This window comes from Suncus etruscus, chromosome 7, assembly GCF_024139225.1.
Source record: "Suncus etruscus isolate mSunEtr1 chromosome 7, mSunEtr1.pri.cur, whole genome shotgun sequence".
In the NCBI taxonomy this organism is placed as follows: Eukaryota; Metazoa; Chordata; class Mammalia; order Eulipotyphla; family Soricidae; genus Suncus; species Suncus etruscus.
The window spans coordinates 122345168-122360944 of NC_064854.1; the positions used below are offsets into that span (position 1 = coordinate 122345168).

Here is a 15777-nt window from a genome sequence, read left to right on the forward strand (position 1 = left end):
GCTGGGGATCAAACCACAGTCCGTCCTAAGATCAGCAGTGCAAAGCATATGCCCTATTGCTTGTGCCACTGCTTCAGCCCCAGAGTTATTTATTTTTTTAGTAGATATTTTCCACCCAGCAAACTGAATCAGGCAGTGAGCACTTATCTTCCTGCTTTAAAATAATGGGATTCTGGACAGGGGGGGGCATGGGGTAGCTCTATTGATGTCTTTTTCTTTGTTTTGTTTTTGTTTTGGATCACACCCAGCAACGCTCAGGGTTACTTCTGGCTCGATGCTCAGAAATTGCTCCCCGGCAGGCTCGGGGGAAATGGGATGCTGGGATTCGAAACCACTGTCCTTCTGCATGCAAAGCAAAGGCCCTACCTCCACTCTATCTCTCCTGTCCCTTTATTGATGTCTTGCCTGGGACAAGGGCGAGGCACCCCCTGAGGAAAAAGAGGCTATTTATGAGGAGCAGAGAAAAGGGAGGTAACTTGGCAGGGCAAAGGCCAAAGAGTGGGGGAATTGAGCTCACAGCCTAAATCAGCGTGGAGTTGATGGGGAGGGATTCCTAGCTGACACACACAAACACAGAAACACACACGCACAGAGTTCAGTTGCCATCTGCTGCTTTATTGGTGTGGGTGGGCATGTCGGTGGGGAGAGAAGGGGCAGGACCCGAGCTCGTCTCGGGGGCTTTTCCTGGGGACATCAGGTGTCTCTCCGTCCAGGTTTAGAGAAACACCTTCATGGAAGAAAGCCCCAAAGAGCGGGCCTCACAGGCGCCTGCCGGAGGGAGGGCACCCCACCACCCCGGCAAGGACACCCTAGGCGGAGCGCGGCTCCTGGGGACTGCAGGGCCTTCGATGTCGGACTCCAGGTCGATGGGTGGGGAAGCGGCGGCTGTACCTGCGCACCGGCACGCGTCGGGGCCCACCAGGAACTTCTCAAAGTTCCAGGCCACGTCGTTGCGGCACACGGGGCGACCAGGTGATGAGCTTTGGGGTCGGTCATGAGCGCGTTGGGTCGTCGCTGGGCGCGGGCAGCGCCTCCCGCAGTAAGGCGAAGAGGGGGAGCGCGCACGGCGCCGTTCACCTCGCACTTCTCGAAGAGCATGAAGTTGGGCTCGAACCCGCCGCCGGGGCGCACGTGCTTGAGGGCAGTTCAGGATCTCATCGTTCTTGGCATTCTCCTGGAGGGGAGAGAGGAGGGAGCCGCTGAGGACCAGGGAGGCCACTGGTGGGGTGAATGGGTGGGTGGGGGATGGGGGTGACTTGGCCTGCAAACATTGCTGCAAGACAAGGGACTTTTCCTCTCCCACCAAGTGAGTCATGGGGCCTGGTGGCTGCAGTGTTTGCACAACCCTTGGGTTGAGCCATTGATTCTTAATGGGGAGCCCCAGAAGAGGCCCCCACTTTTTTGCAAGCTTGAGCCTCGAGTTCTTAAAGAGGAGTCCCAGGAGGGCCCATCCACTTTCCTGCTGGGGTCAAGCCTCGAGTTCTTAATGGGAGCCACAGAAGAGGGCCCTCACTTTTCTGCAAGGTATGAGCCCTGAATTCTTAAAGAGGATCCCAGGAGGGCCCCCACTTTTCCTGCAGGGTCCAGCTTCGAGTTCTTAAAGGGCAGCCCAGAAGGGCCCCCTACTTTCCTGCAGGGTCCAGCCTTGATTTCTTAATGTGGAGCCCAGAAGAGGCCCCCACTTTTTTGCAAGCTTGAGCCTCGAGTTCTTAGAGGAGTCCCAGGAGGGGCCCCCCACTTCTCCTGCGGGGTCAAGCCTCGAGTTCTTAATGGGAAGCCACAGAAGAGGCCCTCACTCTTCTTTTTTTTTTTTTTTTTTTTTTTTTTTTTTGGTTTTTGGGCCACACCCGGTAACGCTCAGGGGTTACTCTGGCTATGCGCTCAGAGTCGCTCCCTGCTTGGGGGACCCATATGGGACGCCGGGGGATCGAACCGCGGTCCGTCCTAGGCTAGCGCAGGTAAGCCAGGCACCTTACCTTAGGCGCCACCGCCCGGCCCCGCCCTCACTCTTCTGCTAAGGTTGAGCCTCGAGTTCTTAAAGAGGAGTCCCAGGAGGGCCCCCCACTTTCCTGCAGGGTCCAGCTTCGAGTTCTTAAAGGGCAGCCCAGAAGGGCCCCCCACTTTCCTGCAGGGTCCAGCCTTGATTTCTTAATGGGGAGCCCAGAAGAGGCCCCCACTTTTTTTGCAAGATTGAGCCTCGAGTTCTTAAAGAGGAGCCACTGAAGAGCCCCCCACTTTCCTGCAGGGTTCAGCCTCGAGTTCTTAGCAGGGGAGCCCCCGAAGAGCCCCACTTTGCTGTCGTGTCGAGCCTCGAGTTCTTAAGGGGAGCCCCCGAAGAGACCCCTCCTGCCCACTTCCCCGCAGGCAGGGCCGCGCGCTCGCCCGCCCGCCCAACCCGGCGCACCTGGTGTCCGAACTGGTTGCAGGGGAAGCCGAAGCACCACCAGGCCCCGCGGCCCGAAGCGCCGCTGCAGCCTCGTTCATCTGGCGTGTAGTCGCGCACCGTGGTGCTCAGAGCGACGCCCACGTTCTCGATGAGCAGCACCTTGCCCCGCAGCGAGCCCAGGCCCACCGGCTCCCCGCCCGCCAGCAGGCGCGCCGAGAAGGCGTGCACCGAGCGCTGGGCCGCCGCCATGGCCGGAGCTGCGCACATGGCCGTCCGAGCGTGCCTGCGAGCAGGGGGGAAGCCGGCCGGGGCGCGGCGCCGCCTTTTAGCAGGCCCGGGGACGGCGGGCGGTCACGCGGCGCGGCCTCCTCCGGTCCCCGCCTCCTCCGCCTCCGCCTCGCCTCCGCGCGCCGGGGCCAGCGAGCAGGGGGGTGCGGCCTGTGGCCGGATGCGGGCACCGCCCTGGCAGAGTGGAAGCCGGGCTCGGCCCCGCCACCGCCCGCACCCCGACTCTCAAGGCCGCCCTCCTCCCTGGGCCATGGGCCCCTGCTCCTCTGCCCTCTGGATCCCCGGGGGTGCCGGAGCCCCCAACCAAGGTCCTTTCTTTGGGGGTCACACACGGTGGCAGGATGGACACAACGGACCAGGCCGTCTTTATGTCCTCGATACAACCAACCCTCTGCCCTCCATCCCGCACTGGCGCTTTCTTTCTCTGCCTTCTGGGACTGTAGCCACCACAAGGAGGCTTTGTGCCTTCTTCATGCCCCCCCCCCCCCAGTGCAGCACTGAGGTTCTCCCCTTGAGGGGCTGCTCAGGCCCTGCCTCCCTCCCGAGTGGAGCCAAGAGGCCAACTTCAGGCCTTACTCATCCCCGGCTGACTTCTTCTGAGACAGGGAGGAAAATTCCAATCCCGAGATTCCAAAGTGACCGACCGACAGCTTAGGGGCCGGATGTCCAGGGACTAACATGATTGCAAGAGCAAAGTCAGTGTAAAGGAGGCTGCTACACAAGGAGCACCATCCTGATGGCTTTACTGGAATACACAAACTAGAAGTAATTTTTTTCGTTGGGGGGGTCATGTAGTGCCAGGGATTGTTTTGGGGTCACACCCAGCAGCGCTCAGGGAATCATGAGATACTGGGGATCGAACCTGGGTCAGCCGTGTGCAAGGCAAACTCCTTACCCGCTGTGCCGCAGCACCATTGAAATGAGTGTAAGCCCCTTAACACCCAATTACCTCTCAGGCCCCCACTGCTAGGCCGCACCATAGCCAGGTAGGACTGATTGCCATGCAGCCCCCTGGTCATCAAGTCAAGAGGCAAAGGGGGACAGTGACTTGCCTGGGGGCCCCACAACTCCCCACTCCATTCTGAACATGAATGTGCCACAGGATGCTTCTCCACCCTCTTGGGAAGAGCCAAGTTTTGTGCTGGGTTGACTGGGGAAGGGAGCTAAGCCAGTACTTGTCCCGCAGGAACCTTTCCAGGTGAGCGCAGCTGGGTCCATCACCCCGCTCCCCGGCGCCTGGAGAGAGCAACACAAACACCAGGATACAGGAAGTTTAGAAAACTGCTTTATTCTATTAGTTGGAAAAGTGTACAGAAAAAAGGTTTAGTCTGCTGTAGAGAAAAGGAGAAAGAGTACCACCCGAGAAACTGGCGGCTCCTCTGGAGGAACCGGTATACAGTGAGGAAAAGCACTGTGACCTAGAGCCAGACGCTGCAGCCCAGGGGAGGCAGGCGATGCCCTCTTTGAAGTGTCTCAGAACATGCCTCAGGCACAAAACCAAACTCCTACATACTCAGCAAGCTCTGGGGAGGGGGCACTGGGAGGTGGGTACATAGGACATGGCCATCTTTTAGTAGAGAAACTGACAGAACGGGAATTTTAAAAAATGAATTTTCCATCTGACTTTATTTTCAAATACACTTTCTTTTTTAAAAAACCAATACACTTTTTCCGGGTTCACAAAGAGCAGTCTTAGGAAATCCAATTATACAAAAAATACTACATCTAGTCTGCAGTAATATATTTATTTTGGTAACATACATTTAAGTGGCACTAATACACAGTAACTGTATGGTAACTAACATGAGACCACAGAACTGTAACTTTGCCAGAGCCGCGTGGTCTTGGGTCTTTCTGGCTGAGCACGTCTCCCCTCCCCTACCAAAAAAAGGTATGCCCCACCCCAGAGCTCCACCATTGTGATGTGTTAAGGAGTAAAGCTCTGGAGCGGCCTCTCGCCAGAAGGACGCCGTGCAGCTGACAGATGACAGACAGGACATGTTAGTTATAAAGTAGTTACAGCCTAATTCACAAAAGTTACCAACCTGTTTCTCTTTCTAGAAAGAAGCAAGAAGTTAAAATTCTCTGAATTAGCGCCTGGTGTGTTCGGTGGGAGTGCAGAGGGATGTTAGAGCAGTGTCAGAAAAGACCCTGGTGGGCCAGGCAGGTTGGACATTATTAATAATCATGGTTGGCTTCTAAATACTGTAGCAAGATGACTTTTGATTTGTAATCTTAGGTAAATTATAGATAAATGAAAAGGCCAGTAATCATACACTAAGATTAATAAACAGCACTTCAAAAATTAACCGCATGAGGGCTGTGCTTGCAGCAGGGTTTCACAAGACAAGGCACCCGATTTCTTCTTCCCACGTCTGGCTTGCAGAGCAAGCTCTCGTGGCCATTTCAAAAACCTCCCTCAAAGCCATCTTTGGTCTTTGCTGAACACTCCATGTAGCCAAAAGCAACCGATCTCTGTTTGCCATATCTCTGCCCTCTTCCGGTTTGACTGGCTCCTGCAATAAGAAAAGAGCACTTTCAGTATGGCACAGTATGACATTTATGCACTAAGTAGGAATAGAATATTAAGGACATATTCAAATTTATGGAATGACATGCAATGATCTCTGCCCTACCACCACCATAAGGTTCCTATTAAACGAGCTCTTCTCTGAGAAGTAGAGAAAGGCAGAGGTCAAGGAGTTCCTGGAGGGTTTATGGAGGGAATCAAGGGAGCACTAAAAATTTCTTTTTTTTTTTGGTTTTTGGGCCACACCCGGTAACACTCAGGGGTTACTCCTGGCTATTAGTGCTCAGAAGTTGCTCCTGGCTTGGGGGACCATATGGGACACCGGGGGATCGAACCGAGGTCCGTCCAAGGCTAGTGCAGGCAAGGCAGGCACCTTACCTTTAGCGCCACCGCCCGGCCCCAGCACTAAAAATTTCTAAGTAGGGGCTAGAGCAGCGGCACAAGAAGTAGGGCATTTGCCTTGCATGCACCAACCTAGGATGAACTTCGATTCAATCTCCCAGGAGTCCTCCAAGCCAGGAGTTCCTTTTTCTTTTTTTTTTTTTTGTTTTTTGGGGTCACACCCAGTAGCACCCAGAGACTACTCCTGGTTCTATGCTCAGAAATCGCTCCTGGGGCCCGGAGAGATAGCACAGTGGTGTTTGCCTTGCAAGCAGCCGATCCAGAACCAAAGGTGGTTGGTTCAAATCCCGGTGTCCCATATGGTCCCCCATGCCTGCCAGGAGCTATTTCTGAGCAGACAGCCAGGAGTAACCCCTGAGCACCACTGGGTGTGGCCCAAAAACCAAAAACCAAAAAAAAAAAAAAAAAAAAATTGCTCCTGGCAGGGTCAGGGGATATGGGGATGCCGGATTGCTGCTACCTCCATGCTATCTTTCCGGCTCCTCCAGAGGTGATCTGAGCAGCATAGCCAGAATTTCGTTAGGGCTCCCTGACTCCAAGAGACTTAGGTGCAGTGCAAGATTGCTATAGGAAAGGAGTACCCTGCCCAGACCGTGCTGTTTCATCTTGGCCAGTTCCCGCCTTGTTGTGCTCATCATTCCGAAGATCCTTCTTGTTTCCAACCAGGATTATGGGGCACATGGGGCCAGAAATGCTTAACTTCTGGAGTCCATTTCTCTGGGATGTTTTCTGAAAGAAGCAAAGTGCAGATAATTTAGGACTGATTGACAATTCTATTGAATCTCCAGTTTAAATTGTAATGAAACTGTTTCCGAAAAATAGCACATAACTAATAGTTTCTAGGGTCAAAGTTAGTATAGTGGGTAGGGTGTTCAAAACCACAGAAAGGAGACTAAACCGACCGTTTTCACCCTAAGCAAAGAATCACTAGCCCTTCTCAATATCATCAAGCTCCTCTGGAGAGTGGGTCAGGTGGGGCTATGAAAAGCCAAGGATCCAGAGCACAAAAAGTTCCTTTTTGCTCCTAAGTCATTTCCTGTCACTGTTAGCAATGACTTTGATCCCTGCTTACAGTAGGTGGGTATCTGTTATTCGGGCTGTGGATCCACAGGGTTTTTTTTTTCCCCACATTTTGATTCATAGAATCATGATGACCTATTGATTTCAAATGCCTCAAGTGTGATTTTTGAGAGTGATGACCATTTGTAGCTCTCATTGTTGCATTAATTTTGAAAAGGCTCTCAGTACATCTATCACGATAGCTGAGCAGCTTGGATTCAATTTCCCATACCTACCAATGCAAGCGTTTCAGTATAAAAAGGATTCCATATGGGCTGGAGCTATAGCAAAGAGGTAGGGTGTTTGCCTTGCATGTGGCCAATCTCGATGGAGCTCAGTCTGATTTATGGCAATCCATATGGTCCCCCGAGCCTGCCAGGGGTGATTTCTGAGCACAGAGCCAGGAGTAACCCGAGCACCACCGGTGTGACCCAAAAGCAAAAAAACGGGGAGGGTTTAGAGTGTTGGTGCAGTGGTAGGGCATTTGCCTTGCACACGGCTGACCTAGTTCGGAGAGTGGTTCGATCCCCTGGCATTTCATATGGACCCCCCAAGCCAGAGCATCCTGTGTGTCACCAGGTGTGCCCCCCCCCCAAATTCCATAAACTAGGCATAACATATTTTATTATTCTAAGTCAATGTATACAAAATATTCAGTCTGAAAATATAATTTAAATGATGCAAAAATAAAATTTAAGATATTTTAAAATTAAACCTAAGTGGTACTCAGTGCTATTGCCATGGGTGACTGGGAATTAACTGGGATTCTTGCATTTGAAGAATGTGCTTACTTCAGTGCCTCTGAGTTATTTCACCAGCCTTGAGACTATTTTTAGAAACTTGCTATTTGCAGTTTCTCTTCTTTAAGACAAACTGCGATAAGGCAGGCGTTGCTTGAAATTTGGAAAGATGTGGTCTTCAGGCTGAAACACCACGATGGAAGAGAAGCATACATAAGTGATATAAGAAATTCTCTTGCTTTAAGTCAGAGACTGAACCACATGCTCAGTTTTCAGTTAAACTGTGACTTTAACTCACTTTAAAAAGTGAGATTAGGGGGCCCGGAGAGAACGCCTTGCAAGCAGCCGATCCAGGACCAAAGGTGGTTGGTTCGAATCCCAGTGTCCCATATGGTCTCCTGTGCCTGCTAGGAGCCTATTTCTGAGCAAGACAGCCAGAGTAACCCCTGAGCACCGAGGGGTTGTGACCCAAAAAACAAATAAACAAACAAACAAAAATAAATATCACAGTACTCAATTAAAAAAAAAAGTGACAACATATTTTCTTTTTTGGTTTTGGCCTACACCAAGCTATGTGGACAGGGCATACTGTTTTTCTGGCCACGGATTATTCTTTCTCTACTTTACTTGGGTCCATACCCAATAGTGCTTCCGGGATCTCTCCTGGGGGAAGGAAAGAGTGAATGGGATCCTATGTGATGCTGGAGACCAAAACTGGGTTGGTCACTCAAAAATGCAAGCATTTAACTTACTTTGCTATCTTTATGGCCCATCAATTTTTCTAATTTTGCTTTATTTTTGTTTTGGGCCACACCTAGCAGAGCTGAGCTTTCTCTTGGCTCTCCAGTGAGGATTCAATCCCTGGCAGTGGCCACTGGGAGTGCTGGGAACTGGGAACCAAATCAAGCTCTGCCACAGGCCAAGGCAAATGACCTGTCTGCTGTACCATCTTTCTGGCTCCACCCATGCTTTTACGAAACCCCCAAAAAGGGAAGGGGGCCTGGGGTGATATAGTATAGAGGGTAGGGTATTTGCCTTGCAAGCAGCCAACCAGTTTGGATCCATAACCCCTTAAAAAAAAAAACTCATCTCATTCATTAAAGGAGCGGTCCCAAAGCAATTAACCACAAGTCTCTGACTTTCCTTTCATCTATATAATTACCCTGAAGTCCTCCTTCCTCTTCCTGTTTTACTGACTTTGCACCAGCTACGTCGTTGGCCACAGATGCCTGTTGTTTGGCTGTTCCATTTTGCTTGTCTCTATGTCTCTCCTTTTTAGGCGGGAGTGGGGGGTGAGCAACCATACCAGCAGATGGTCAGGGGTTACTCTTAGTTCTGCACCCCAGGAATCACTCCTCGGCAGTACTAGGGAGGATCACATGGGAAACTTAAAAAATTGAACCCAGGTTCTGCTCTTGTGCAAGATAAGTGCCTTAACTACCATATTAATCTCTCAAGGCCCAATTCTCCCCCCACCACCACCACCAGTTTTCCTTTTTTAAGTTTTGGATCACCTGTCTGCACTTAGAGGACCAGGATCAAGCCCAGGTTGGCTGTGTGCAAGGCCAAATACCTTACCCACTGTAACTCTCTCTGGCCTCCTTGCTTGCTTATTTATTTCCCCTCTGAAAGAATGTGTTCCTTTCTTTACCCACCTTGCATCTTTCTAAGTCAGTTCAAATAAAACCCACCTTAACAAAAAAGCTTTCCTGTTGGCTGGCTTGAGCTACTTTTCCTCAATACTTTCATGTTTTTGTTCATGCATCACAATTTCAGTGAGCTTGTCTTCTTTTTTTTGCTAATGAGCTTTCTTAATAGTCTGTGGTTATCTTCTAAAAATCCAATATGGGGGGGGGACTCCCGCTAGAGTGGGTCGAGGGATTTGCGGATGAACACAGAAGATGGTTCACCCCCCAGGATCCCATGTGGTACCCCCCTGGTCACCACCAGGAATAATAATTCCTGAGTAAGAAACTAAGCCTTGGGGATTGGAGAGAGTACAGCGGTAGGGCGTTTGCCTTAGACCGCAGAAGAATGGTGGTAGTCGAATCCCTGGCATCCAACTGGTCCCCTGAGCCTAGCCAGGAGCGATATATGAGCATAGAGTCAGGAGTAACCCCTGCGTGCTGCATGGGTCTGATCCAAAAACCCAAAACAAAAAAACAAAAAACAAAAAAAAACAACTAAGCCTCAATCCTGAGCATTGTTAGGTGTGGCCCCCAATATAAAACAAATCAGCAGATAGGGCCAGACAGTACCACTTACTAGCAGACAGCTTAGCTTACCCTAGGCTCTATCCCTGATACTACCAGGTATGAACCTTAAAAAAAAAAAATTGGGGGCCAGAGAGATAGCATGGAGGTAAGGCATTTGCCTTTCATCAGAAGGACGGTGGTTTGAATTACGGCATCCGATATGGTCCCCTGTGCCTGCCAGGGGCGATTTCTGAGTGTAGAGCCAGCAGTAACCCCTGAGCGCTGCCGGGTGTGACCCAAAAACCAAAAAAAAAAAAAAAAAAAAGGCTGGCGGTAGGGAGAGATATGGCTTAGTAGCAAAACAACTGCTCTGTATGTGTGAGGCACACAGTGCTTTAAAAAAGATAAAGAGGAGCCGGAGAGACAGCACAGGGCAGGGCATTTGCCTTGCATGCGCCCAAACCAGGATAGACTTGGGTTCGATTTCTGGCATTCTATATGGTCCCCTTGAGTCTGCAATTTCTGAGCGCAGAGCCCTTGAATGCCACCCGGGTATGACCAAAACCAAATAAAAAAAAAAAAAAAAGGAAAAGAAAAAAGAAAAAGAAGTGTTAGTGAGCTAAAACCAGAGATCATGGGGCTGAAGAGAAAGCACAGTGGTGGGGCATGTGCTTTGCCTGCAGCCAACTCAGGAGGGACCTGGTTTCAATTCCCCGGCATCCCACATGATCCCACCACCCAAGCCTGCCTGGGGCGATTTCTGAGTACAGAGCCAGAAGTAACCCCTGAGTGTTGTCGTTGTGACCCCAAAACCAAAACAAACAAGCAAAACCATAGATCTAGCTTTAGGAAAAGTTATTATTCTACTTTTTTTTTTTTTTGGTTTCTGGGGTCACACCCGGCTGTGCTCAGAAGTCGCCTCCTGGCAGTCTAGAGGGACCATAAGGGATACCGGGATTTGAACTGGGGTAAGTCCTGTGTTGGTCGCATGCAAGGCAAACGCCCTACCACTGTGCTATAGCTCCAGCCCCCATATTGTTCTACTCTTCTGTCTCTACTCAACTAGAAGTTCCAAATCAATGATTACTAGTTGAATACTTTGTGTTTTGGGTGTTTTTATTGTGTGTGGGTTTTTTAGCCATACCCAGCAGTGCACAGGGGCTACTACAGCTCTGTTTTTTGGCAGACCATGTGGTACTAGGGATCAAACCTAGGCCTCCTCTATGCATAGTATGACCTCAGCCTATTGACTATCTCTCTGCCCACTGGCTGAATATATACAATAATTTTTAAAAAGATTTAAAAAAATTTGGGTCATATTTGGCAATACTCGTGGGCTACTTCTGATACTGTGCTTAGGAATTACTCCTGAAGCTACTCTGGGAACCACGGGATGCTGGGATCAAACCTGGATTGGTTGCATACAAGGCAAGCAACCTATATGCTATACTATTACTCTGGCCCTATAAAATATTCTAATAGCCCTCCTCTGACCAACTCTTTAACTTAGGTCATGTAATAAAATGAACTATTGGTCTTTTCTTCAATTTACATAAATAATTTAAAAACTAAATTTAGTTTATTTAAAAAATTTTTTTTTGTTTGTTTTTTTGTTTTTCGGGCCAGACCCATTTGATGCTCAGGGGTTACTCTTGGCTAAGCGCTCAGAAATTGCCCCTGGCTTGGGGGGACCATATGGGACGCGGTGGGGAGGGAAATCGAACTGTGGTTCTTCCTTGGCTAGCGCTTGCAAGGCAGACACCTTACCTCTAGTGCCACCTCAATGGCCCCCATTTTTTTTTAAATTTTTTAATTTAATTTTTTTAAAATTTTGTGATGGTAATAACCTCTAATTTCTCCTACCCCCCAAAATAATCTGATCACATTTGAGAATCATTATTTTACATAAATTTATACTTTTATTTGGGGAGTGGGGGCTGGCAATAGCATGCATGCTTCAGTAGTTGTGGCTTTGGTGCTTTCAGAAAGTTAGTGAAAAGAGGGGCTGGAGAGATAGCATGAAGGTAAGGCATTTGCCTTTCATGCAGAAGGTCATCAGTTCGAATCCGGCTTCCCATATAGTCCCCCGTGCCTGCCAGGAGCAATTTCTGAGCATGGAGCCAGGAGTTTCCCCTGAGCACTGCCAGGTGTGACCCAAAAACCACAAAAACAAAACAAAACAAAACAAAACAAAAAAAACCACACACACACACAAAAAAGAAAGTTAGTGAAAAGAACCATTATCAAAGACCAGAAAGAAAATACAAATCTAAAAGTTCATACTAGGTGACTGATACTCATCAACAACTTTATAATTCTATATTTTCCAAGAAAAAAATAAAACAGGGGGTCGGAGAGGTAGCATGGAGGTAGGGCGTTTGCCTTGCATGCAGGACAGTGGTTTGAATCCCGGCATATGGTCCCCTGAGCCTGCCAGGAGCGATTTCTGAGCATAGAGCCAGGAGGAACCCCTGAGCACTGCTGGGTGTGACCCAAAAACAAACAAACAAACAAACAAACAAACAAAACCCTCATAACTTGAATGGGCCAGAGATAGTATAGGAGACAATGCACTTCTTAGCTTTTGCATGTGGCTGACCCCAGTTTGATCCCCAGCACTGCAAATTTGTCTGAAAATTATCAGGGATTATTTGAGCCCAGAGCAAGGAAAAACATGCTAGGTCCCCCCCAAAAAAACCACTGTAGATCTTGAAAGGCAACAAGCTAAATAGGAGGGCTGAATTATGTTTGTCTCAGGTCAGAGATGCAGCTCAACTGGTTCAATCCGAGCTCAGCTAAAAGACAGGGGCAAGGAGGGAGGAGTCAAAAGATGGTCTGTGTCTGGAACCCATCTGCTTTATAAGGTGGACCACTATGGCAGTGACTGGCACCTACGCTGAGTAAGACTTAAAGCTCAAGTCTCATATTCTCAAGGTTCTAGGATTCTGACCACTGCTGACTCTTTTAGCCATCTGTTGCTCACAAAGCGATAGGTGTGTAAGTCAGGGATGAACCACAGGTTAAGAGCCACTCACCTAAACTATCAGGGCTGTCGATGGAAAAACACATCAGTATAACATCAGTGTCTGGGTAGGAGAGGGGCCGCAAGCGATCATAATCTTCCTGCCCAGCTGTATCCCACAAAGCCAACTCTACCTGTGTGAAAAAAAAAACAGACACAAGAGCACAAAGTTAAACCCAATTTTAGAAGTGACACATTTTCAGTACTGTAACTTAAACAAAAGAAATGGAAGGTCATCCCTGAATAGTAAGTATTCACTGTCATTAGGATCAAATTTGAAACTGCAGACAAACATTTTAGGTTAAAATTTCTCAAAGTTGCAGATTTATAGATACTAAAAGCAGTTAAAGTGCATATTAAAAATGTCAAATCTTGTGGCTCCAAGATCCAGGACAGACGTTGGTTGATCATCAGCGTCACCCAGTGTGGCACAAAAACAAAAACAACCAAAAAAATCAAATAAAAAAATAACACAATTGAAACAATGGTTCAGGGTTAATGTGCATACACTGAACGTGAGGACCTCAGGTTCAATCCCTCACAAAAAGTCCCCAACACTGTGGGCAAAGCCTCCAAACAAAAAAAAATATGCAAAAATTTAAATTAAATCTAAGTGAGGATGTTATGAAAATACCACTGCTGTTGGTACAAATCAGTATAACTCTGAGAATTTGAATTAAGGTTCTTTTAACTTTGATTAAAGTAAGGCATTTGCCTTGCATGCAGAAGCTTGGTGGTTCAAATCCCGGCATCCCATATGGTCCTCCAAGCCTGCCAGGAGCAATTTCTGAGCATAGAGCCAGGAGTAACCCCTGAGTGCTGCCAGGTGTGACCCAAAAACAAAAAAAGAAAAAATTTTTTTTTAAATTTGGGTCACACCTGGCTGTGCTCAGGTGACACTATGGCTCTGGTCTTCAAATCACAAAATTCTTTTTTTTTGGGGGGGGGGGAGAGGGTCACACCTGGCAGCGCTCAGGAGTTACTCCAGGATCTATGTTCAGAAATCACTCCTGGCAGACTCGGGGGACTATATAGGATGCTGGGATTCAAACCACCGTCCTTCTGCAGGCAAGGCAAACGCTCTACCTCCATGCTATCCCTGCGGCCCCTCCAAATCACAAAATTCTTAAAAGGATTTGATTACCAAAATCCCATATGGTCCCCTGAGCCCGCCAGGAGTGATTCCTGAATGCAGAGTCAGAATCAGCCCCTGAGCACTGCCAGGTATGAACCCAAAGCAAAACAAAAATTACTTAGAGGTGGGAATCTGGCCCAAGAGGTAGCACAAATGTCTTACTTGTCAGAGAACCTGGACTTGATCACTGCATGGCACCATCCAAGGTGACCCCACAATAAGAGCAAAAAAGACCAAGGTGGGCAAGATTGATATTACAACAGAAAAGGCACTGCCAAGCATGTTCAATCTCTGGCACTCCATATGGTCCCTTGAGCACTAACCAGGAATGATCCCTGAGCACAGTCAGGATTAAGTCCTGAGCACTGGTGGGTATGGTCCCAAAAAACTAAAAATGGAGGCCGGAGCGGTAGCACAGTGGTAAGAGAATTAGCCTTGCATGTGGCCAACCCTGGATGTAGATAGATAGATAGTTAGATCTCTTATGGTCTCTCAAGCCTGCCAGGAGCAATTTCTGAGCGCAGAGCCAGAAATAACATGAGTGCCACTGGGTGTGGCCCAAAAACCAAAAATCCCAAAAACTAAAACAACCAGGAGGATCAGTGAGATTTGCTTTGCATATGCTGACCTGGATTTGATATCAGGCATCATATATGGTCCCCCGACCCTGCAACGAGTGATCCCTGAGCAGTTTCAGGTATGGTCCCAAACCCACTCTGTGCTTCCCCAAAAAGAAAAAAAAAAAAAAAGACTTCTCATTTCCATACATATTTTTTTTTACTGTTATTGTTAGTCACTGTTTATCATTAGTGAGTGTGTAATTTACCTGTTTCCCATCCACTTCAATATCTGCCACATAGTTTTCAAATACTGTGGGTACATAGACTTCTGGGAATTGGTCCTTGCTAAAGACAATAAGCAAGCATGTTTTTCCACAGGCTCCATCACCAACAATCACCAGTTTCTTCCGGATGGCAGCCATTGCTGAAACACAAGACAAAGGTATTATCTGGAATGTACAAGAAAGTGTAATAGTTTCAGACGATCCCATGCATTTTTCGAATCAAGGAGTATGGCCTATATTAGCAAACCCACGTGCAAACTGGTAAGGCAATATGCTATTAGGTCATAGACAGTCCCTACCAAAGGCTGAAAGCTTTCTTCCTCCAAGATTAAGAATGGGACAAGGGAAAAAAAAAAAAGAATGGGACAAGAATACCTATTTTGGGGGGTGTTGGGTCACAGCCAGCTGTGTTCAGGGATCATTCCTGGCTCTTTACTCAGAAATCGCCTCTGGCAGGCCAGGGGGACCATATGGGATGCTGGAACTCGAACTACATCTTTGTGTTTATTTTGTTTTTTTTTTTTTTTTTTGGTTTTTTGGGCCACACCCGTTTGACGCTCAAGGGTTACTCCTGGCTATGTGCTCAGAAATCGCCCCCGGCTTGGGGGGACCATATGGGACGCCGGGGGATCGAACCGCGGTCCGTTCCTTGGTAGCGCTTACAAGGCAGACACCTTATCTCTAGCACCACCTTCCCGGCCCCACATCTTTGTTTTTGTTTTTTTTTGGGGGGGGGGGGCCATACCTGTTGATGCTCAGGGGTTACTCCTGGCTATGCAATCAGAAATTGCTCTTGGCTTGGGAGCTGTTGTCGTTATTAAGAGAAATTAAAGATGCAAATAAAGGGGTCAAAAATGCAGAGTGTAAGACATTTTTGCCTTTTTTTTTTGTTTGTTTTTTTTGGGGCCACACCCGGCGTTGCTCAGGGGATACTCCTGGCTGTCTGCTCAGAAATAGCTCCTGGCAGGCACGGGGGACCCTATGGGACACCGGGATTCGAACCAACCACCTTTGGTCCTGGATCAGCTGCTTGCAAGGCAAACGCCGCTGTGCTATCTCTCCGGGTAGCATAGTGGTGTTTGCCTTGCAAGCAGCCGATTCAGGACCTAACGTGGTTGGTTCGAATCCTGGTGTCCTATATGGTCCCCCCGTGCCTGCCAGGAGCTATTTCTGAGC

The 15777-nt window shown here is 48.5% G+C and overlaps 2 protein-coding genes across 2 annotated transcripts; both read right to left on the reverse strand.

Annotated features, from left to right (window-relative positions):
• Positions 1 to 715: 715 nt before the first annotated feature.
• Positions 716 to 2728, reverse strand: GPX1 (glutathione peroxidase 1). Its single transcript, XM_049777697.1, has 2 exons — positions 2405 to 2728; positions 716 to 1174 (listed from the first exon to the last, which is right to left on the reverse strand). The coding sequence occupies exons 1-2, from the start codon at positions 2651 to 2653 to the stop codon at positions 716 to 718; spliced, it is 708 nt and encodes a 235-aa protein (XP_049633654.1). The 5' UTR covers positions 2654 to 2728.
• Positions 2729 to 4673: 1945 nt separating this feature from the next.
• On the reverse strand, positions 4674 to 14742 carry RHOA (ras homolog family member A). Its single transcript, XM_049777452.1, is given in 9 exon segments — positions 4674 to 5063; positions 5065 to 5097; positions 5099 to 5149; positions 5152 to 5190; positions 6188 to 6232; positions 6234 to 6281; positions 6283 to 6335; positions 12636 to 12756; positions 14584 to 14742. Coding segments are annotated over 9 exon segments (630 nt in total). The 5' UTR covers positions 14740 to 14742; the 3' UTR covers positions 4674 to 4979.
• Between the last annotated feature and the right edge of the window lie 1035 nt (positions 14743 to 15777).